The sequence below is a fragment of the Diplotaxodon limnothrissa genome, linkage group LG17 (genome assembly GCF_057381915.1).
Source record: "Diplotaxodon limnothrissa isolate DT_005_m linkage group LG17, D_limnothrissa_male_GT1.1, whole genome shotgun sequence".
Lineage (NCBI taxonomy): Eukaryota > Metazoa > Chordata > Actinopteri > Cichliformes > Cichlidae > Diplotaxodon > Diplotaxodon limnothrissa.
Window position 1 is genome coordinate 11,607,257 of NC_140612.1, and position 17,460 is coordinate 11,624,716.

The window sequence follows — 17,460 nt, forward strand, 5'->3', positions numbered from 1 at the left end:
GAGCTGGACCTGATGGGAGGACACAATCAAGCCGCCAGGTCCTTATAAGTGCATCATCAACAATGGACTGGAAATTTAATGACGTCTGTGTGGCTTTTGGATACATTCCCATTGCAGTGTTTTGATGTTTTTTAACACTGAAGGCAAAGGATCTTCTCTTAATTTGTCAAGTAAATCAAATTCGAGACGGCGGTGTACAGAAATTGGCTGCTCTAGAACAGTGTGTGCGTCTAAAGGCCTGTGCAGACTGACGTATATGCAGAGTGCTGACCAAAGTAGGACGTGGCCCGTTTCTAAATTTGGATCCAGTATTTACACACCTTTTGAGTACTCCTTGGATCTGATCCCAGTAGTCTGTTGCCATGATCGTCCATAGCAACAAATGAGAACCCACAGGTTTTACTACCAGTTTAGAGAGAGAGAGGCAAAGACAGTTTTATTTTCTTGCATCAAGCCATGTGGATCAGCAAAGGTGTTCACTATGATGACATACCAGTTTTGCGTTTGTGAATACCAACACCCTGTGCTTTTTTTTGGACTATCTGCTGTTGTGTACACCAATTGCCATTGTTTTTTTTCACGCCTATTGTATCCTTTATTTGGCTGTTGTCACAAAAATGAGTGTGATGATGTGGTAGATGGATGCAGATGTTAGATAAAAGAATTAAGATTCTAAAAATAGCCAGGCATCTACGTAATGGAATGTGTGCTGGGTAAGTCTACTTTAAAGGTCAAGGCAAGTTTATTTGCACAGCTCATTATCACATATGATTCCTCAAAGGTCTTCAGAGGCCTGAAGCGATGACGGTTCCATAATCAGACATGGAGAAAATGTGTGGCAGAATAACATCAGCACTAGGACACAATTCACTTTTTTGTATTCCCTTACTGTTAAATTTCTCGGTTGCTTTCTTTTTGTTCAGCCAGCATTTCAAAACCCAAAAGAACTCGATTTCACAGTGACGCACAAGCATTGAGAAACAGGAACCATCGAATGTTTGGCATTGTTTGTTGACTAAAATTAGGAAGATTCATAGGTTTTCATGATAAATCTTTGGGGGGCAAATAGACACTCTGGAAGAAATACTTCTTCTAGATGTCTTTTCTCCTTTGACAACTAGATGTGCAAACTGTATAAAAAGTCTAGCAGTGCTTTGGAGAGGTATCTATGGGCTAAACACAAAGCATTAGTTTACTTTGTTTTGGGGGGTTTATTTGTTTTCATTGAGCATTAACCTTCAGCTCACTCTTCAAACCAAGTGAAAGAAAGCAGCTTTCATCTGTTGTGGTGAAGAGAGCTAAAAATGAAAGCCAAGCATTGAAATTAAAGCTATTTACTGTAAATTTGTGTTTCTACCCTCACGTATGTGGGCAGGAACTGTAGAAAGTCACCAACAGAAAACAGTCACAGATGCCAGAGGCGGAAATGGGCTTCTTCCGGAGGGTGTCGGGACATGCCCTTAGAAATAAGATAAGTCACTTGGGACGGACTTGGGGTAGAGTTGCTACTCCACGTTGAAAGGAACCAGGGGATTTGAGTAGACACGCCTTAGGCAAGGTGTTTCAGACATGTCCAGTCACTACGACATACTGGCTGGTTTCAAAGTACCTCAGTATCCCCCCCCCCCCCCCCCAAGGGAAGGGGGTCTCCAAGGCAATGGAGGTCTCGGCATTTGTTTAGACTGCTGCCACTGCAAACTGCACCTGAATCAGTTGAATAAAACATACATAGAAGCATGAAAGGTTTCCAGGTATAAATGAAAGGATCAAACAAATAAATATGACGTGACTAGAAGAAAGTTTCACCTAAATTACTGGTGTATCAAACATCTTTGGAGACTCCATATCCTAAACATCCCTCACCCCATAGATGTCCTGCAGTTTTATGGGAACATGAATCCAGCACAAAAACAAAGAAAGAGCAGAGTTAAACGCACTGGTATAAAATCGCTGGCTGATGGTGCTCACATCACAGAGAACAGCAGAACATATGGTTCTGGAGAGCAGCCGCTTTAAAAGATTATTCCGTCTCGTCACGACAGTAGGGCAGACATCTGACAGAGAGAGCAGAAGGGAAGGTCTGGGTGTCTGGCCACTGTCAGCCACCACTGTGAGTTCACAGAAGGGGACTCTCCCTGTCAGTCAGGTGGCCCTCTTCTCCTACACTTAGAAATTTAAACATAAGGGGTTACTGTTACAGTGTGCGAACTCAACTGTACAAAAAGGAATGCAATGTTCCAGAAAAGACGAGGAATGTTGTTGTTGGGCAACTGAACATGCTGCACGTTATCTAATAAGTCTGACTGCTCTGTTAAACATTGCGAGGCATTTATCTCAGTAATCATTTGTTATTTCTATTTTAAACAAAGAATTTGGGATTTTAAAGGTCCTCTAAAACTTTGTATTTGTACGTATTTTTTCAGCATTTCCACATACGTTCATTTGTATTTTGAATGTAACACTTTCCTCGAGCTCGCATTACTGTGCACAACCTCGACATGCTGCAGGAACTGGGAAACAACTCGTATGTAGAAAATGTATGGAAAGAAAATATAGAACAGCTAAGGACGTATTTCCCTTGAGGCCTGGTGGAGACCAAAATTTGAGTTTAAAGACTAGAAACTAACTTATTGTATTAGTATATTAGGTAACATGGCAGAAAGTAAAAAACCACCAGCAAATCTGATTTCAATACTGCTGGTGTTAGCTAGCTAGCTAACAACAGTATTTTTAGGCACAGGTGTTCAAGTATATGAAAATATCACCTTAGAGTAGAAGAATTTAGTATTATATGTGTTATATGTATATGATAATGTGTTCTGTCATGAACTCTGCAAATGCTGCATAAAAAGAGCTGGCGTGACAAAGGCAGTCATTATTTCCGTGAAGTCTTTCCTGTTTGAAACATTTGACGTTGGGTGTTGAGTCTGAGCCAAAAGTACTCTGTCAACACTTTGCAAAACGAGTACCTATGCTTTAATGTACATAGCGTAGTACATTCAGTTGTAAGTATGCAAACTCAGACAAACTATATTTGACTATATTTATTCTGTAGTGTGGTTTAAAGCAACGGTATACTAAACACTTCGCACATATTAGCTTTGTACCTTGAAAAGATGTCGACTATGTTTGAGTTTTTCTTACAGGCCCCAGTTACCCCAAAAAGTTAGCTTGGGCACAAGCTAGCCTCAGCTAGTTTATTTACGTCAGCTAGCTTTTTTCTTTTTTTAATTCATTATTTTAAAATTTACTGTTGAAGTAAGTTAAGAAAAACTCACTCTAGCAGTAATGTAGATTTTACATTTCCGAGTAGTCTGCTAAAAGAGGATCCAGCTAGGGAGCTACCTTAAATCCCTTTTTGCTGACGTACTACTTTTTCAGACAACTCGTGCATTCTTCAGTGCTACATATTTTGTGCATTAAACTGGTAAACAAACACATCCAGAACATTTCAGTGTTGAAGAAAACATTTTAATAACCAAACAGTCCAGCTGCTCAATGCTTAAATTCACATTAAACACATAGTGCAACATCACATATTTACAGTATCTTACAGTATCACAGTAATTTCAGGCCAAACATAGGCATTAGATGAAACTGTGTCATATAAATTACAATTGTAATTTTGTTTTAATGTAAACTGCTGCAACCAGCAGAGAAATGAAAACTAGAGGTACACGCGAGGTGTGTTTGACCATACAAAGCCTTCAAATGGATATTGTGACAGAAAACACTTCCTGTCACTGTGTTTGGTTTGATGTAAGGCAAGAGATGCAGGCAAGTGTTTTGACTTTGAATGCAGTGGAACTAGATCTGCATCATTGATCAAAATGTCTATTGGTATTGAAAAGAAGGTTCAGGTAATGGCTCAGTGATAAAAGCTTAGCATTAGTCCCATCTGCTTGAGACAGTCTGTGCACTGTCTGCAGCGACATACAGGATCTGGCCAAATCATTCCCGCTTCCTCGTTGAGAGCTCTTGACAGCACTTTGCATTTTCCACACTCGCCCGTTAATGTTTATGCTACGAATTTGCATTCAGCTGTATTATACCGAGGTAGCGCCTGGAATGAACACGGTGGACAGTCTATTTACAGTCACAGGGGTAAGCAAATGACTCCACAAGTGGGTGTCTAGTTATGCTAGGACTCAACGTCCATGTCCTCTCTTGCTGCAGCTGCATACAGTTCGTTGTAGAGGTCAGAGCTGATAAACCTGGGGTAAGAGTTGTTTTCCATCAGGTTGTAGATTTTCCTCTGAGCTACCAGGAAGCTAGTTGCAGTGGGCTTGTGGAGACTCTGTGCGATGGCATTTTTGGTGTGGAAATCCAAGTTGACCTGTGACCAAAGACAAAACATCCAGAATGAGCCTTTGACCCCCATTTTAACAAAGAATATCTTTATTATTAAAAGTGCGTGAATTCTGATTAAAATCAGCTTAAAAAGAACAAACAAATCCGAAGCCATCTGTTAGCCGTTACCTCCTTTGGCGCTTCACTTTTAATGAACTCCTCGTAAATGCGGTTTGCCTTGGACACCATTTCCTTCCGTGACTTGATCTTTTTGAACTCCTCGCAGGCTGACCAAAACTCAATGTTCTCATCGCAAAATTCGGACCTCAGAAAGATACAAAATGCAATTTTCCCATCTGCGTGAGAGATAGAGAGGGAGAAGAGAAAGATTAGAAAACTACTTCCGTCACACCTACTGGCTCTTTGCCCATTCATGTAGGTGAAAGGAGTGGCAGCTTTGTTTTACTGATGACTATAAAAAGATTTCATTCGGCTCACAGTAACCGTGTAACCTTAGTGACTCAATGTGCCAATAGAAGCGTGAATGATACTTACATTTATGACTGAGCAGCTTGTCAAGCGACTGCGCCCATTGGTTCACGTCATCTACGCTTGGCCTGAGGGTAAAGAACGCAGCTCACGTAAGAGATAATTATAGTAGCGCTAACTACTACGTTAGTGAAGTGTCACTGTAAAGAATTGCTTATCAAAGTTGAAAGTCATATTGCATGATCATATTGCATGATCGTGTTGCATGATTGTTTTGCAAACTGTTTGATGAATTATTTTACAGCCATTTGATGCTCTCATATCTTTTCCATTAAGAATTTAAGGACTTATATGAGCCGTGTACAGTTCTCACTTATATGCACAAGTGAAAAATATGCCAAATCTTAATTTACATAAAATGCAAATTAACTGAACACCTGAAATTTGAGACATTAAATCCACAGAAATCATTTTAAAACAACTTGTAAAACAAACAGGGCTTACCGGCAGAGTCTGTTTTTCACACGCTGTGTAGAATTTGTCTTCAGGAGAAGTCGTATTCTGTTCCTCCAGTTTTTCCTCCTTTATAAAAGAAAATTAAAAAAAGAGTTCACTCATCTGCTTTTAAAGATGTGCAATTCTTTTACAAGGACATAGTGACCAGGAACGTGCTCATTAAAGACTGCATCAACTTACTTGATCCCCTTGTCTGCGGCCAGCTCTGTTGGTTTCATGCAGTCCGTAAATGCCATGTTTGGGGATGACACACTAGCAAGGTTCTCTCTCATTGTTCAGTCCTCCTCTCCTTCTCCCTCTTGACTTGTCTGGCAACTTTATAGCTCAGAATCATGCGTCGCAGCAAGGCGGAACTAGAACGGCGGGTCTGTAATGTGATTGGCTCTCCCTGAGTAAACAGCAGCTCGCCCCGCTGTGACTCTCAGCCCGAAGCAACGATAGGCTGTCGCTGCATAAATATTCCCTCCCTGAGTTGCCTGCGGGCTTCCATTTTTAAGAGTAAGGTCAAGACGTGACGTATATAGCACACTCAGTGCCCCTGTTCTTAAAATTAAGTTGTGTTGGGAGAGTAATGGAACTTTTCTCTTCTTTTTCTTCTTCCCCCCTGTGTTTATAGCCAGACACAATCACAATATCTTTAAGACTGTAATTGGTGAGTTGAAAACAAAATATATTTGAAATGAATAGATGAAACAGGTGATTCGTTGCTACCTTCTGTGTTGATGTTTAATTAATTACTCATAGAGGATGTGGATCAGTCACTTCGCATCCTGACTCCTGTCTTGATGGCATGTTAGATATGGGCAAGTTGGAACAAACGTGATGATGTAATATCCTCTTACCTCTCTAGGCAAAAATGTAGGAACAATGTTTTCATTCCTCACATTTTATCCTAATAAAAAAAGCTTTAATTGAGTCCACCAGTAAACTTTAGGTGGTTACCTCCAGTATTGTTATAAAGCTCAAAAAAGGTTTACTTGTTTTTAAAGCATAACCTTATCTAGAGGGGAGTACCACCTGCTTTACTTGAAGTGTGTTTTAGTCAGTTAGAAACACAGTAGTTAAGGAACTGACCATTTATAGCAGAAGGTTATGGAGGCGAGATTTAGTGGATAAGGCCGTGCCTTTTGAGGGAGCTCTCAGAGGGATCTGAGCTGCAGTAAGCTGCTGCTAAAGAACTGATCCGCCTTCACCAAACACATGCTCAAACATGAGATTTTATTAAAGCGAAGACAGCCAAAAACTTTCAACACCAGAGGCAGAGATCTGAGTAGCACTCCAGCCCAATTATGTTAGCACGAAGGTATCAGCAGTCACCTGCGAGAGATTCAACTTATCAAAGCTTTCTCAGGCACCACTATGAATACCAAAGAATAATGCTGGTGACTGATCAGACACGAGATTACAAAGTATGACTGAGGTATCTGATACTGATCACGCTGAGTTTCCTGTCTGGAGTCTTCCACTGATACTCGATTAGATTTTATATAAAACATGGATACAGCCACCATGAGCCCACACACACGAATGGCATGCTGATTTGACTAGCAAGACACAGGCTTGTTTACTGGAAAAACTAAACAGACTCTTTAGAACTGTTGCTCAGTAAGAAAAAAATGACATCCGTGTCACCCAGAGCCTCAAGGCCTTAATTATTCATAACTTTAACGTGTAAAACAATTTAAATGTGTAATTTACATAAAAATACATTCCCTTACAAATGTCAGGAAAGGAAAATGAGGGGCAAAGACCACTGTTTTTACCAGGAAAGATGTTTGTTTCTGATATAAATGTGAGCATTTGAACATGAAAGTCTGTGAAGATTGAATTGAATTTGAATCAAACCAATAGTGGTCGAACGTTTCAAGCCCTACTATGTTCACTTTGTTTTGAACCATGGAGTGTGCTACTTGACTAAAATCTACACAATTAGAACATCTTAAAATATTATCAAGCAATTAATACCTTTAGTAAGCATATATATATATACATATAACCAATACTTGTAAATGTTAATGTTATCAGCATTAATTTGCGCTTGTAGGCTGTCTGTGAGATGTATGCATGTAACTCAAGCATATAGCTCTTAACCGCTAACGTTTTATTTTCTACCTAGTATTTAAATGTTTTCTCTTAGGGTAAAGCCTATTCTTTTTCTTTGGTCTTTTTTACACTTTGCTTTCTGTCTTTTAATCATTTTCTTCAAGCAGCCACGAGCTAGCACTAGAAACTGAATTGATATGAGCTCACTTTTGAGCCAGAAAAAAATTCAATGTTGCTGGCAACATAGGGCTAGGTTTTGACTACGTTACTGATATTATTGAAAGGACATTGTGTTCTTGTTACCAAACGTGCCAGTCACGTTTAAACCTGCGTATCCTTGCACACAAATAGCCAGGTGTCATGTAAAGAAGATGAGTAACTGTTTTGCTAAACCTGCAGGCCCGGTTTTTATATACAGTCAAAGAGTAACCCATACCACCTTCACGTGGCACTAACCCTGCCATCTTTCCACTAGCTTGGTGTTTTTACCTAAAATAGCATGACAACATTTTCATGAACGCAGTTTTGAATGCAGAGTCTGCACGGCTTTGTGGAGATAAAGGAAGACTAAAAATATTACTGCAGAGCTTCCATTCATAAAAAATACTACTCTATGTAATGACATATACCTGAGCGGCGATCAAGTAGGAGAAGTAATGTGATGGTCCACTTGGTTCAACCATCTGGACAACATCTATCACATTTTAAAAACGGCTGCTTGTAAAGGTCACCTGTTCAGCTTAGTGAACCCTTTGTTCTGGGAACTTGAGTTGAAAGTGACGTCACATCCCAGAAAGCCTAAAAGAACGTTTCTGCCATTGAATGGGATGCCCGTATGTAAAAATCCTCACATTTTGTCCCCCAGTATTGGCAGCATTTGCAACTGCGTCACCTGCTGTGTACTGTTGTGATAGTCGCTGTCCTCCCTCCTTCTCTCTCAGCTCGGAGCTCTGCAGGGTGAAAACACTGGTGTTCGCCTCACATGTTTATTATGATGTGCAGACAGTGTATAAGCAGCTGTCTGTCTAGAAGTGGATGAAGCGCAGGGCCAAGTTTCCATTAAGGCACGAGTTGTGTCCAAAGAGGGCTTACGCAGAAGAAGGTGATTCCCAGCACCGGTTTGCAGAGTTTGTCCTCTTTGTGTTTGGACTTTACAGCTGCACTCATTAACCCTTCCAGGTGATTTTCTTTCGTGCTTTATGGCTGTCGGCACCGAGCCAAGTGCCGACAGCCATCCTAAAGTTAGCATGGAGCTCCAAACCCTTAATGAAAGATTTGCTCTAGACCATAGGGGGGAAAAAAATCCCTAAGAGCCATTCTGGCTGCTTCACACGCACTCGTTCCAAAACAAATAGGTGCTAAAAATAAATTAAAGAAAAGCTTTGGATAGTGTTTGCTTAGAAATTGACTTTCTATATTTTAGCACCAATGTGTGCTACTTGTCTAAAGTTCATCTCATAAACACAAGACAAAATCCCAAGTGGGCAGCTGCAGACACATTCTGCAAACTAACACAAGCTACTATCACCTTTATTTCAAAGCTAGTTTGTCTGCTCTGAAGCACCTGATACTGGTTATTCCTACGTGCTAGGAGAAGCTGATTAATTATTGAAATGAATCATCAAAAAAAATTATATCATTAGTAAATTGCAGGCTATTTATCATGAATCAGGACACAAAGAAAACACAGATAAATATATATATATGTATTTGTACGAGAGACTCTCCTTTATTCTTCACTGGACATGAGGATACATACATTGTTGAGCACTATTCACAAGTAAGTGCCATTTCTCCTAGTTACGTAATCTAAAGAGGCAGCTTTAGTATCTCAGATGAGGAATTGATAAATCTTTTTTTTTTCTTCAGGCTGATGCCTCCGCAGAGCCAGTTCCACTTTACTGACTTTTAACAGTCAGCCCATATAACAGAGAACCAATCATTCAAGCGTTGGAGTTACGTAGCACAAGTGTTGTAATTTCCACAGGACACAAGGCATTTGCTTTGGGATTATGGGTGTAGCTAACACCAGTATCAGCAAATATTAGCCTTCTAAACCATCGGGCTATTTTCGTGATGTAAAATGGACAAGAAATAAACAAAAGGTCCTGGACTTGCTTTGGTATTGAGTTTACCATCCTTGTGTCAAAGACTACATGAAAATGTCTGGTGGCACGAGCTTTCTATCATTTTCTGCATGTACCAAGAACTGCCAGTGTGCTTACCCATGGGGGTATGTACTGTGGAACTGGGGTACTGTGACACAAGAGATCACAAGGTAAAAAAAAAAGTGCCCCCTATAGCATGACTGGTGGAGTGTGTTATCTGCGGAGCATCCTGTGAGTGTCTGTCTATGCCCTTGTTTAGACATTGGATGTGTAATATTGCTGGCTTAAATCCCACTGATGTCATCCTGTCTTTTAAACAGGTACATTTTATGTTAATGTTCCCTGTGGATTCCGAGAGACAGATGCATGAAAATTTCGGAGTCCAAGAATGGAAAGTACATAAAATGGCACATGAGGTCATCACAGTGTATGCTCACTGAGTGCTCATACACATAATGTAGCAATGTGTGCTATCCTTTGTGCAGCCAGACCTGAGCTGGGTGATTTGAATACTTTATTGGCATTTGGTGTGACAAAGTAAGACTATTGCTGCAACTTTTTACTAAGACGGGTTAAGATGCCATCAGATTAACAGAAAGGAGAGGTAATGGCCATGTGAAGTCCCCAACTTTAGGCCTCATCTTGAGTATACAAGTGAAAGCGAAAGGTTCTGCATTGTCACTTATCTCTGACCCCTATTTCCTGTATTTTTCTGTATCAGCAAAGCTAAGATGAGAATAGTATATACTGTCTATTTATGCTTAGTCTGCTGGGCCCTGGGATAGCAAAAACCTCTCCATGGCAACTGATTCTGCTATGTTGTTGTTTTGGCATATTAACAGGAAGTACAGGTTGCTGGCTTACTCATAACAGTGATCCTGTCCAAGTGAAAAAAATAAACAGTGGTGCATACTGGCAGCCTGTTTCATTAGCTCAAGCATTTTGCTCTAAATTTGCCTCCATAATTGCTAACTCGGTGGCTTGAGACTCAGGTCCTGGCACATCTTACACAAAGGCTCGAAAGGTTTTGTGTCAGGTGGGCTGACAGAGGATGCCATTTTCAGCACATTCTACTATGGAAAGCTGCTCATTGTATTTTTATCGTCATTATTTATTCATTTGTTTATCATGTGGACATATTTAATTCTCGGAGTCATAAAAGTCGTAGCTGGTCACTGGCAGCAGAGGATGATAAATTTCATGGGTCCACAGGGGCAGTACGGGCAGTCAACAACATAGAGGACAACACTAACCCATAAAAACTCTGAAAGAAATACAAGAGGACATGATATTGCTCAAGAGGCAGACAGAGCCAGCAACAATTCATTGTGGCACCAATAAAATAAACACAAAAGCCGTTTGTTTATATAGTGGAGGCCAGTACAGAGTCAGGGAAAATGGGTAAAAACTACACCTAATCTAATCTGCATCTACAACAAATACCCACATATGCAGATGATGTCACCTACATAGTAACAACTTTTATTTTGCATCTTCAATTGTTCAGTCAATCACTTTTCTCTCAACACCACAGTAATAACCATAAAGTATGAAGCTGAAACATGAAAACCACCAGTTTGTTTTCTTCAACTTTTAGCTGTTAGTTACAGCGTGTAACTCTGGAGCTTTCTTCGATTTCATGTTGGTTATGATTATAGGCACTATAAAAGGCACAATAAGTCACAGATGTCAAAAGACCTCTAAAAAGATGCCATACTAGAATGTGGATTGCCCTTTACACTAAATTTTAGTGTCTTTACACAAGAAACGCTTTAGTCAGTTTGTCAGAAATGGCATCTTTCTTCTAGTCATGTATAAAATCCTTAGAGGCTTAAGTCAAAGGCGTCACTGCCAACTTAAAGCTCACATTTACTCACATAAGCTTACATTTATTTCTGACTTAATGCAAAACACACAAATTAGTTTTTATTAAGTTGGATTTAGTTTTGGTTCTAAATATCAAAAATTGTTGGTATGAACTAAGCTGTCTCACATCTGCAATCCTTAGCAGTGGTACTGTACAGATTGCACTCTAAGCAAATGCATATTAGGACATGCAGTAGCAAAAATATAAGTGACTCTTAATTTAAGTGAAAACAGTCCTGATACTTCCAAGTAAATATTGGCAGGGTTTCTCTCAGAGGTTTTACAGTACTATGTTCTTTGTCCACTTAAGACTAATGAAGAAATGACTGATGTATTATTTTCTTCGGTCCTCAAACAGCCAGCATTCACAAGCATTTGTAGATATGGCCAATTTTTATTTATTTATTTTTACCTTGTTTGTAATAGGTTTCCCAGTAAATTCTAAACCTTTTCAAATTTCATGCCAAGCTTCTGCATATTAGAAAATATGTCATGTCAAGGGGAAGCTCAAAAGCAACCAATATCTAACACAATAAAATCCATAATATATGCACATGTGACTGTGACGGCAATATGCCTTATTTCACTGTTATTGACCAACCATTCTTGACCTGAGTGGCACTCTTTTATTCAGGGAAACTCAATATTTGCAGCGTGAACTGTGTGACTAGCTGTTGTCAATGAGAAAACATTAAATAGTTACATTACCCATTTGACAATTTCTTTAAAATCTTTTTTTTTATTGTGTGCTGTATTTAGCTGAAATCCTAGCTACAGCAATGCTCATCAATACTTACATCTTTTAGCTACGTTTTCAAAATTAAATTTTCACTGTGGGCTAATTTAGCTGGTTTTCAATCCTTTTATTGGAAACTACAAACAACATTGATCGGTAGTGTTTTGGATGTGAAATGTAAGATGTGGCCAAAGTTGTGTAATGAATTCATACTCTGCAATGGCAGACATGTACTGTATTGGGAAGTCAGACAGAGAGTGCATGCAAAATGCACTGTGTGTAGAAATGAAGGCTGCACCCTTAGCATTGATGTTAGTCAAAAGTTACAAGAAATTATTAACACATGCTGCACAGTACCGATATTTTTGGACCACGTTACTGAAAAAAAATTTCCCCCCATTGTGAGGCACTGTCCTTATAGTGTTGACATGCCCACATGAAGGTGCACTTTGCCAGCTGAGCCCAGTCCAACAGTGTATTTGTGAAACAAGCACATAATTAAGTTGACAACAGTGTTGATGGGGGTGCATTTTAATCAAAGACTGTACCACAGCAAATCACCTGCTGCTGTGTTGACAAGCGTCCTGTCCTCAACCACGCAAACCCTGTTGCTGCTTGTGTTTAAGCATGCAGATGATCTTCAAAGGAGACCAAAACAGTTAGCATTGCTTTGGCGGCCTTCTCTGCTTTAGTGTACAACTGCTCTCCAAAAGGTGTTTTAATTGTTACTTTGTAAACTTTGTGGAGCAGGTAATAATTTAAATTCCATTGGCTAATGTGGTAACATGCCACATGTGAGCTTTATAATGCATTACTGCCTGTTCATTAGACCGTGGCGGAATGAAACACAGAGAGAAACTTGACCTAAGGCACTGCCAACATTAGATTTTGCACCTTTAAGTGGTGCAAACATACCACATAATAATCCAGGACTGAAAAAATCAAGCGCTGCAAGTCCTTGAAGGGCCACTTGATGTTGGCCTATAAGCCTGTATAGAAAAGACTGACGTAGATTCCAGTTCTGAAAAGTGAACCCAGTGTGGAAATACTTGAAACTGTGATGGTTTCAAATAGCCAGCAGAGAGCAAATCCCGTATAGAATTTTTTCTTTTTTTTAATCAAAGTTCATTTGTGTAGAAATCTATAATATGATATCTTGCTCTGCAGTAACTAAAAACTATCAAGAAACCTGATGAGATTGCGGTCTTTTTGGATTGTCTCAAGTCATAATCAATAAAACATGAGGTTAATTTTGTATATTATAATCAGAAAATCATAAAAGGGCTAATTAGACCATTAAATCATCAGAAAAGTAGTTAAAGTGGTCACAGGGAGCTGGTTTTTAAGGGCATCCTCAGGGCCATTAAAAACCACTTGTCATCTAGTTTCACTTATCATGCCTGCACGCTACATCAGTCATTTTATTTACAGTCTATGGGCTGCCTCCAAACAATCCACATAGACTTGCATGGAAACTTTTTACAGCTCAGCTCTTTACATTTTATTACTTAAAACCTAAAACTTAAAGTTTGCATTATTATGGGTTCACTTTCTCACCCTATTATGGTCTCTTTTTGCTGTAAAAAAAAAAAAATCAAGATAGCGATGGCCATAAAGCTAAAATTGAGTATATTAAATGCCTACGTTACTTGAAGGTGACTCACACTATCATTTTATCGAGTCTGTGCATCAAGCCCAGTGTGAAGATACTGAAAAATTATAATTTTGGCACAGAATTCTTTAAAATTACCACACAAAAAAAGTTTGTAATGATTGTGTATTTTATTGTGTATTGTGTGAATATCATGTCACATCTTCAGCCTTTGTGAGCCTTGTTAATCTGCTCCAGTGACGCCTGTTCAGCTGCACTACGTTCCAGGAAGGAACAGAGAAGGTACAAAGTCAGGCAGAGAAAATCTCATTTCTCACAATGTCTGATTTCACAAGAAACTGGAAGTTCGTGCCTTCCTTTTTCTGAAACAGCACATATCTGTTACGAGCTTGATTTTCAAGACACCAGATGCCTTTCAGTGATTGAAAAAAAGAGGAATATATTGGTCCAATATCTTTAGAGATTTGTTTTTTCTAATGTCATTTCATAAACTGAAATTAAAACTAGAAGTTAACACTCTTTGTGATCTTTGAAAGGATTTTGTTAAGTGAATGAGCTTAATCTGTACTTAGGTACATACATTCCCATGCATACATGTTTGCATGCAAATGTTTGCATATGTCTGTTATAACATAAAACCCACAACCACGTGCAAACATCCCATTTCTTTTTGAATGAAATGCGTTAAGAACTGTTTCACTCTAAGTGTCTTGAAGCCTTCTATAAATAGACCACAAAACTGTAATCAGAATTCTAAAAGTGACATTGTGAGTGAGAAGGACCTACACCGCAGGGTGGTGCACAACACTGAAAAGTTCACTTAGTTGCAGGTCGGCAAATAAAATAATGTAAATGTGGTTCAATGTAATAATTTAATGTAATTCAAATCCCTAACAAGTTTAACAAGTACTTAAACACTGCAGCAAACTTTGTACTCAAATGGTGACAATGAAAAATAAATAACACAACATTGAACTTTTTAAGTTAACTTAACTATCAGCTCCCTAAGAGTACATTCACACAGTGCGCTTTGGACATCAGCAATCGGGCCTATTCTCATGGTATAAAAGGAGTTTTGACATCCCGGCATGCAATGTGAGACATCCTATTTCTATAATCATTCCACGCCAGAAAACTTAAATAAACAAAATCACAACTCATGACATTTCAGCGTTGTAAGGTTTCTGCTTAGATTTTAGTCTTTACACGCTGCGTCACTAGGCTAGACGTCAGCGGCTAGAAACGGCAAGTTCAGATCCCACACAAAAAATATACATGATTAGGCTTCTTGCAATCACAAAACTATACCATTAATAGTTATTTTTATTGAAACAAACTATTTTTACTTTTTGTAGTTTCAAAACAACCCTAAAGGATATTAAATATCGGCACAAAATAACGCCTATAGACAGCTTAAACTAAAAAAAACCTAAATCATCAGTTTTTCAAACCCCATATCGGTGCAATCTACATTATTTAAAAAAAAAACCAGAAAGTGTCCATGAGTGGCTCTTGCTAGGTGGCCTTCTGCATGCTTTTACTGATGATTGCTTATCAGTGTTAAATCTATAGATTTGTTGTCTTCCTTGGTGCTGTCATCCCGTAACTGGGCGGCTCTTTTCATGACAGCTTATTCTGAATCAGTGACGGTTAAAAAACTACATCTAAAATGCTCGCTCTCTTTCCCTCTTTACACACGCATACACACAGTTTCTCAAGTGTGACCGTGACATGTTACATCCTCTATCCTTATCTGCATAGGAAACACGTCTCCAAAAAAGGCCAAAGGGCGTCTACTGAATGGTTTGCTTACGCAGCTCTACAGTCAGACCGAGAGGCAACCAGCCCGCTGATTCATTCACTGTCAAAAGTGCGCACACAAACTCATGATCCAGTGCGAAAATGCACACTACATGCTTGATATTGAGAAATCTGCCTGTGCTTCTCATTCTTATATAGTCCTCATGTGTGTGATGCTAAGTGTGAGGTGGCAGGGAGTCGGGGGGAGATACTTCCGTGACGGGGCTTGAGGGCTGATTCTGGACACTGAGGAACAAGTCCTCTGCACGCGTGTGCTGCGCCGGTTGGCCCTTCTTCCATCTTTGTTGTCAGTCCTTCCACCTGAAGGAGCTCAAACATTCCAGTTATGGGTTTTATGTCCTTTCTCTCCCCTCCTCTGGCCGTGCTTTCATCCCTTCATGGCGTCGGCGGCGAGGCTCTCCAGAAGAGTTCTATAAATGTCCGAGCGGAGGAACCGCGGGTACGAGTCTCTTTCCATCAACCCGTAAACGATCTTCTGAGCGTCGTCAAAGCAGTGCATGGTGGGAGTCTTGACGTTCCTTTTGATCTGCTCTCGGGTGTGATAGTCGATGTTGATCTGGAATGAAGCACAAAGGTAGGAATGAGGGGATTTGAGCCAAGAGCAAAAGATGTGAGATTCAACATTTCAGCTGGCACTTCTCTCCTCTTTCAGAGGACTGCTTGCACTGACATATAAAGACAATATGTAAGGGAAACGGTGTCTGTGTGTGACTCTGAAGTTACCTCTTTAGGCGATTCTGCTTTAATGAACTGCTCATAAATCTTCTTGGCTCTTGAGGACATTCGGAATGAAGACTTGATCTTTTTGTAGTCCTCACACGTGAGCCAGAACTCAATGTTCTCGTCGCTGTATTCGGACTTGAGAAAGTTGCGAAAAGTAGCCAGTCCATCTGAGGTGAAGCAAATAAAACAAGCCCATTTTCAGCTTTTATTTAAAACAAAAAAAGAAGAAAAAACCCAAATCAGTCTGCCCAAACTGTCATTCTTACAAACACAATATTGTTTTAGCAGCATTCTCACTCTCAGGGGGAAAAGGAACCTACATTTAGACTCGAGAAGCTTTTCCAGTGACTGTGACCATTGTTGGGTATCTTCTAAACTTAGCCTGCTGGGAGAGAATGCAAGTTGGATTACTTAACAGAATCAAATTTGAGCAAAGCGAAGCTGTAAAGGGTGCGAGTCACACAGAAGCACACTCATTAAGAAAGCATAGCAGATGGGCTTATCGAATTCAGACAAAAATGCCGAACCCTGGGATATGCCGGGTTGGTGTGCGTGCTGTGCCAAAGCAAACATGGTGTCTCAGGATCATTTGAATCCTTTCAATGATGCCATAGATGGAAATCATAGGCGCAGGCTGGCTATTTTAAAACTGAAATGTATGCAAAACACTCCATAAGTCTCCTTACCTCTCAGAGCTGGAGGAGTGAGAGAACATGCACTGGAGTCGGCACATAAAGTTCTTTCCACTGTGTAGGGAATAAAAAATATATGAATATATCCCTGTTGCGTTTATTGCTGTTCGATTAGCTTCCAATGAATGTGTCAAAGAATGTTAGGAGGGCTGGTGTTTAGAAAAGACAGTGACTCGTGCCGTTATATAAGATGAATGGCTATTTTCAGAGATAGTATGAAGTATTTTTAACATATTTTTTATGTCACCACACTATTTGCTATTAAACAGCTCGAGATTTTCTCGTCAAGCTCCAAGTCAGCACATTTACTGGAAACTCCAGCTCAGCGTTAAAGTCAAAAGTTTCACTCACATGTTTTTGTTTCTCTTCCTGTCATCTCTGTCCATGATGAAGCGCTGTGTGTTGGGTGGTTCGACGATTAAGCTTGGCATTGTTTTATTAAGTCCACTCTCTCGGGTTCTCGGTCCTGGTCATGCTGTGGCTGAGAGACACTTAGGAGGATTCCCCCTGCAATGCAGCTTTTTATACCAAGGTTTCCTGTTGACGGTCTGGGGTTGATGGGAT

General features: G+C 39.8%; 2 protein-coding genes across 2 annotated transcripts; both read right to left on the minus strand.

Moving 5' to 3' along the window:
• Window positions 1-3,861: 3,861 nt before the first annotated feature.
• rgs2 (regulator of G protein signaling 2) lies at window positions 3,862-5,631 on the minus strand. Its single transcript, XM_085375387.1, has 5 exons — window positions 5,476-5,631; window positions 5,284-5,361; window positions 4,846-4,907; window positions 4,480-4,646; window positions 3,862-4,336 (listed from the first exon to the last, which is right to left on the minus strand). Exons 1-5 carry the CDS (start codon window positions 5,565-5,567, stop codon window positions 4,142-4,144), a joined length of 594 nt encoding a protein of 197 aa, XP_085231513.1. The 5' UTR covers window positions 5,568-5,631; the 3' UTR covers window positions 3,862-4,141.
• Window positions 5,632-15,573: 9,942 nt separating this feature from the next.
• On the minus strand, window positions 15,574-17,452 carry LOC146614670 (regulator of G protein signaling 21-like). Its single transcript, XM_085376703.1, has 5 exons — window positions 17,248-17,452; window positions 16,891-16,950; window positions 16,525-16,589; window positions 16,205-16,371; window positions 15,574-16,037 (listed from the first exon to the last, which is right to left on the minus strand). The coding sequence occupies exons 1-5, from the start codon at window positions 17,325-17,327 to the stop codon at window positions 15,849-15,851; spliced, it is 561 nt and encodes a 186-aa protein (XP_085232829.1). The 5' UTR covers window positions 17,328-17,452; the 3' UTR covers window positions 15,574-15,848.
• Window positions 17,453-17,460: the final 8 nt, after the last annotated feature.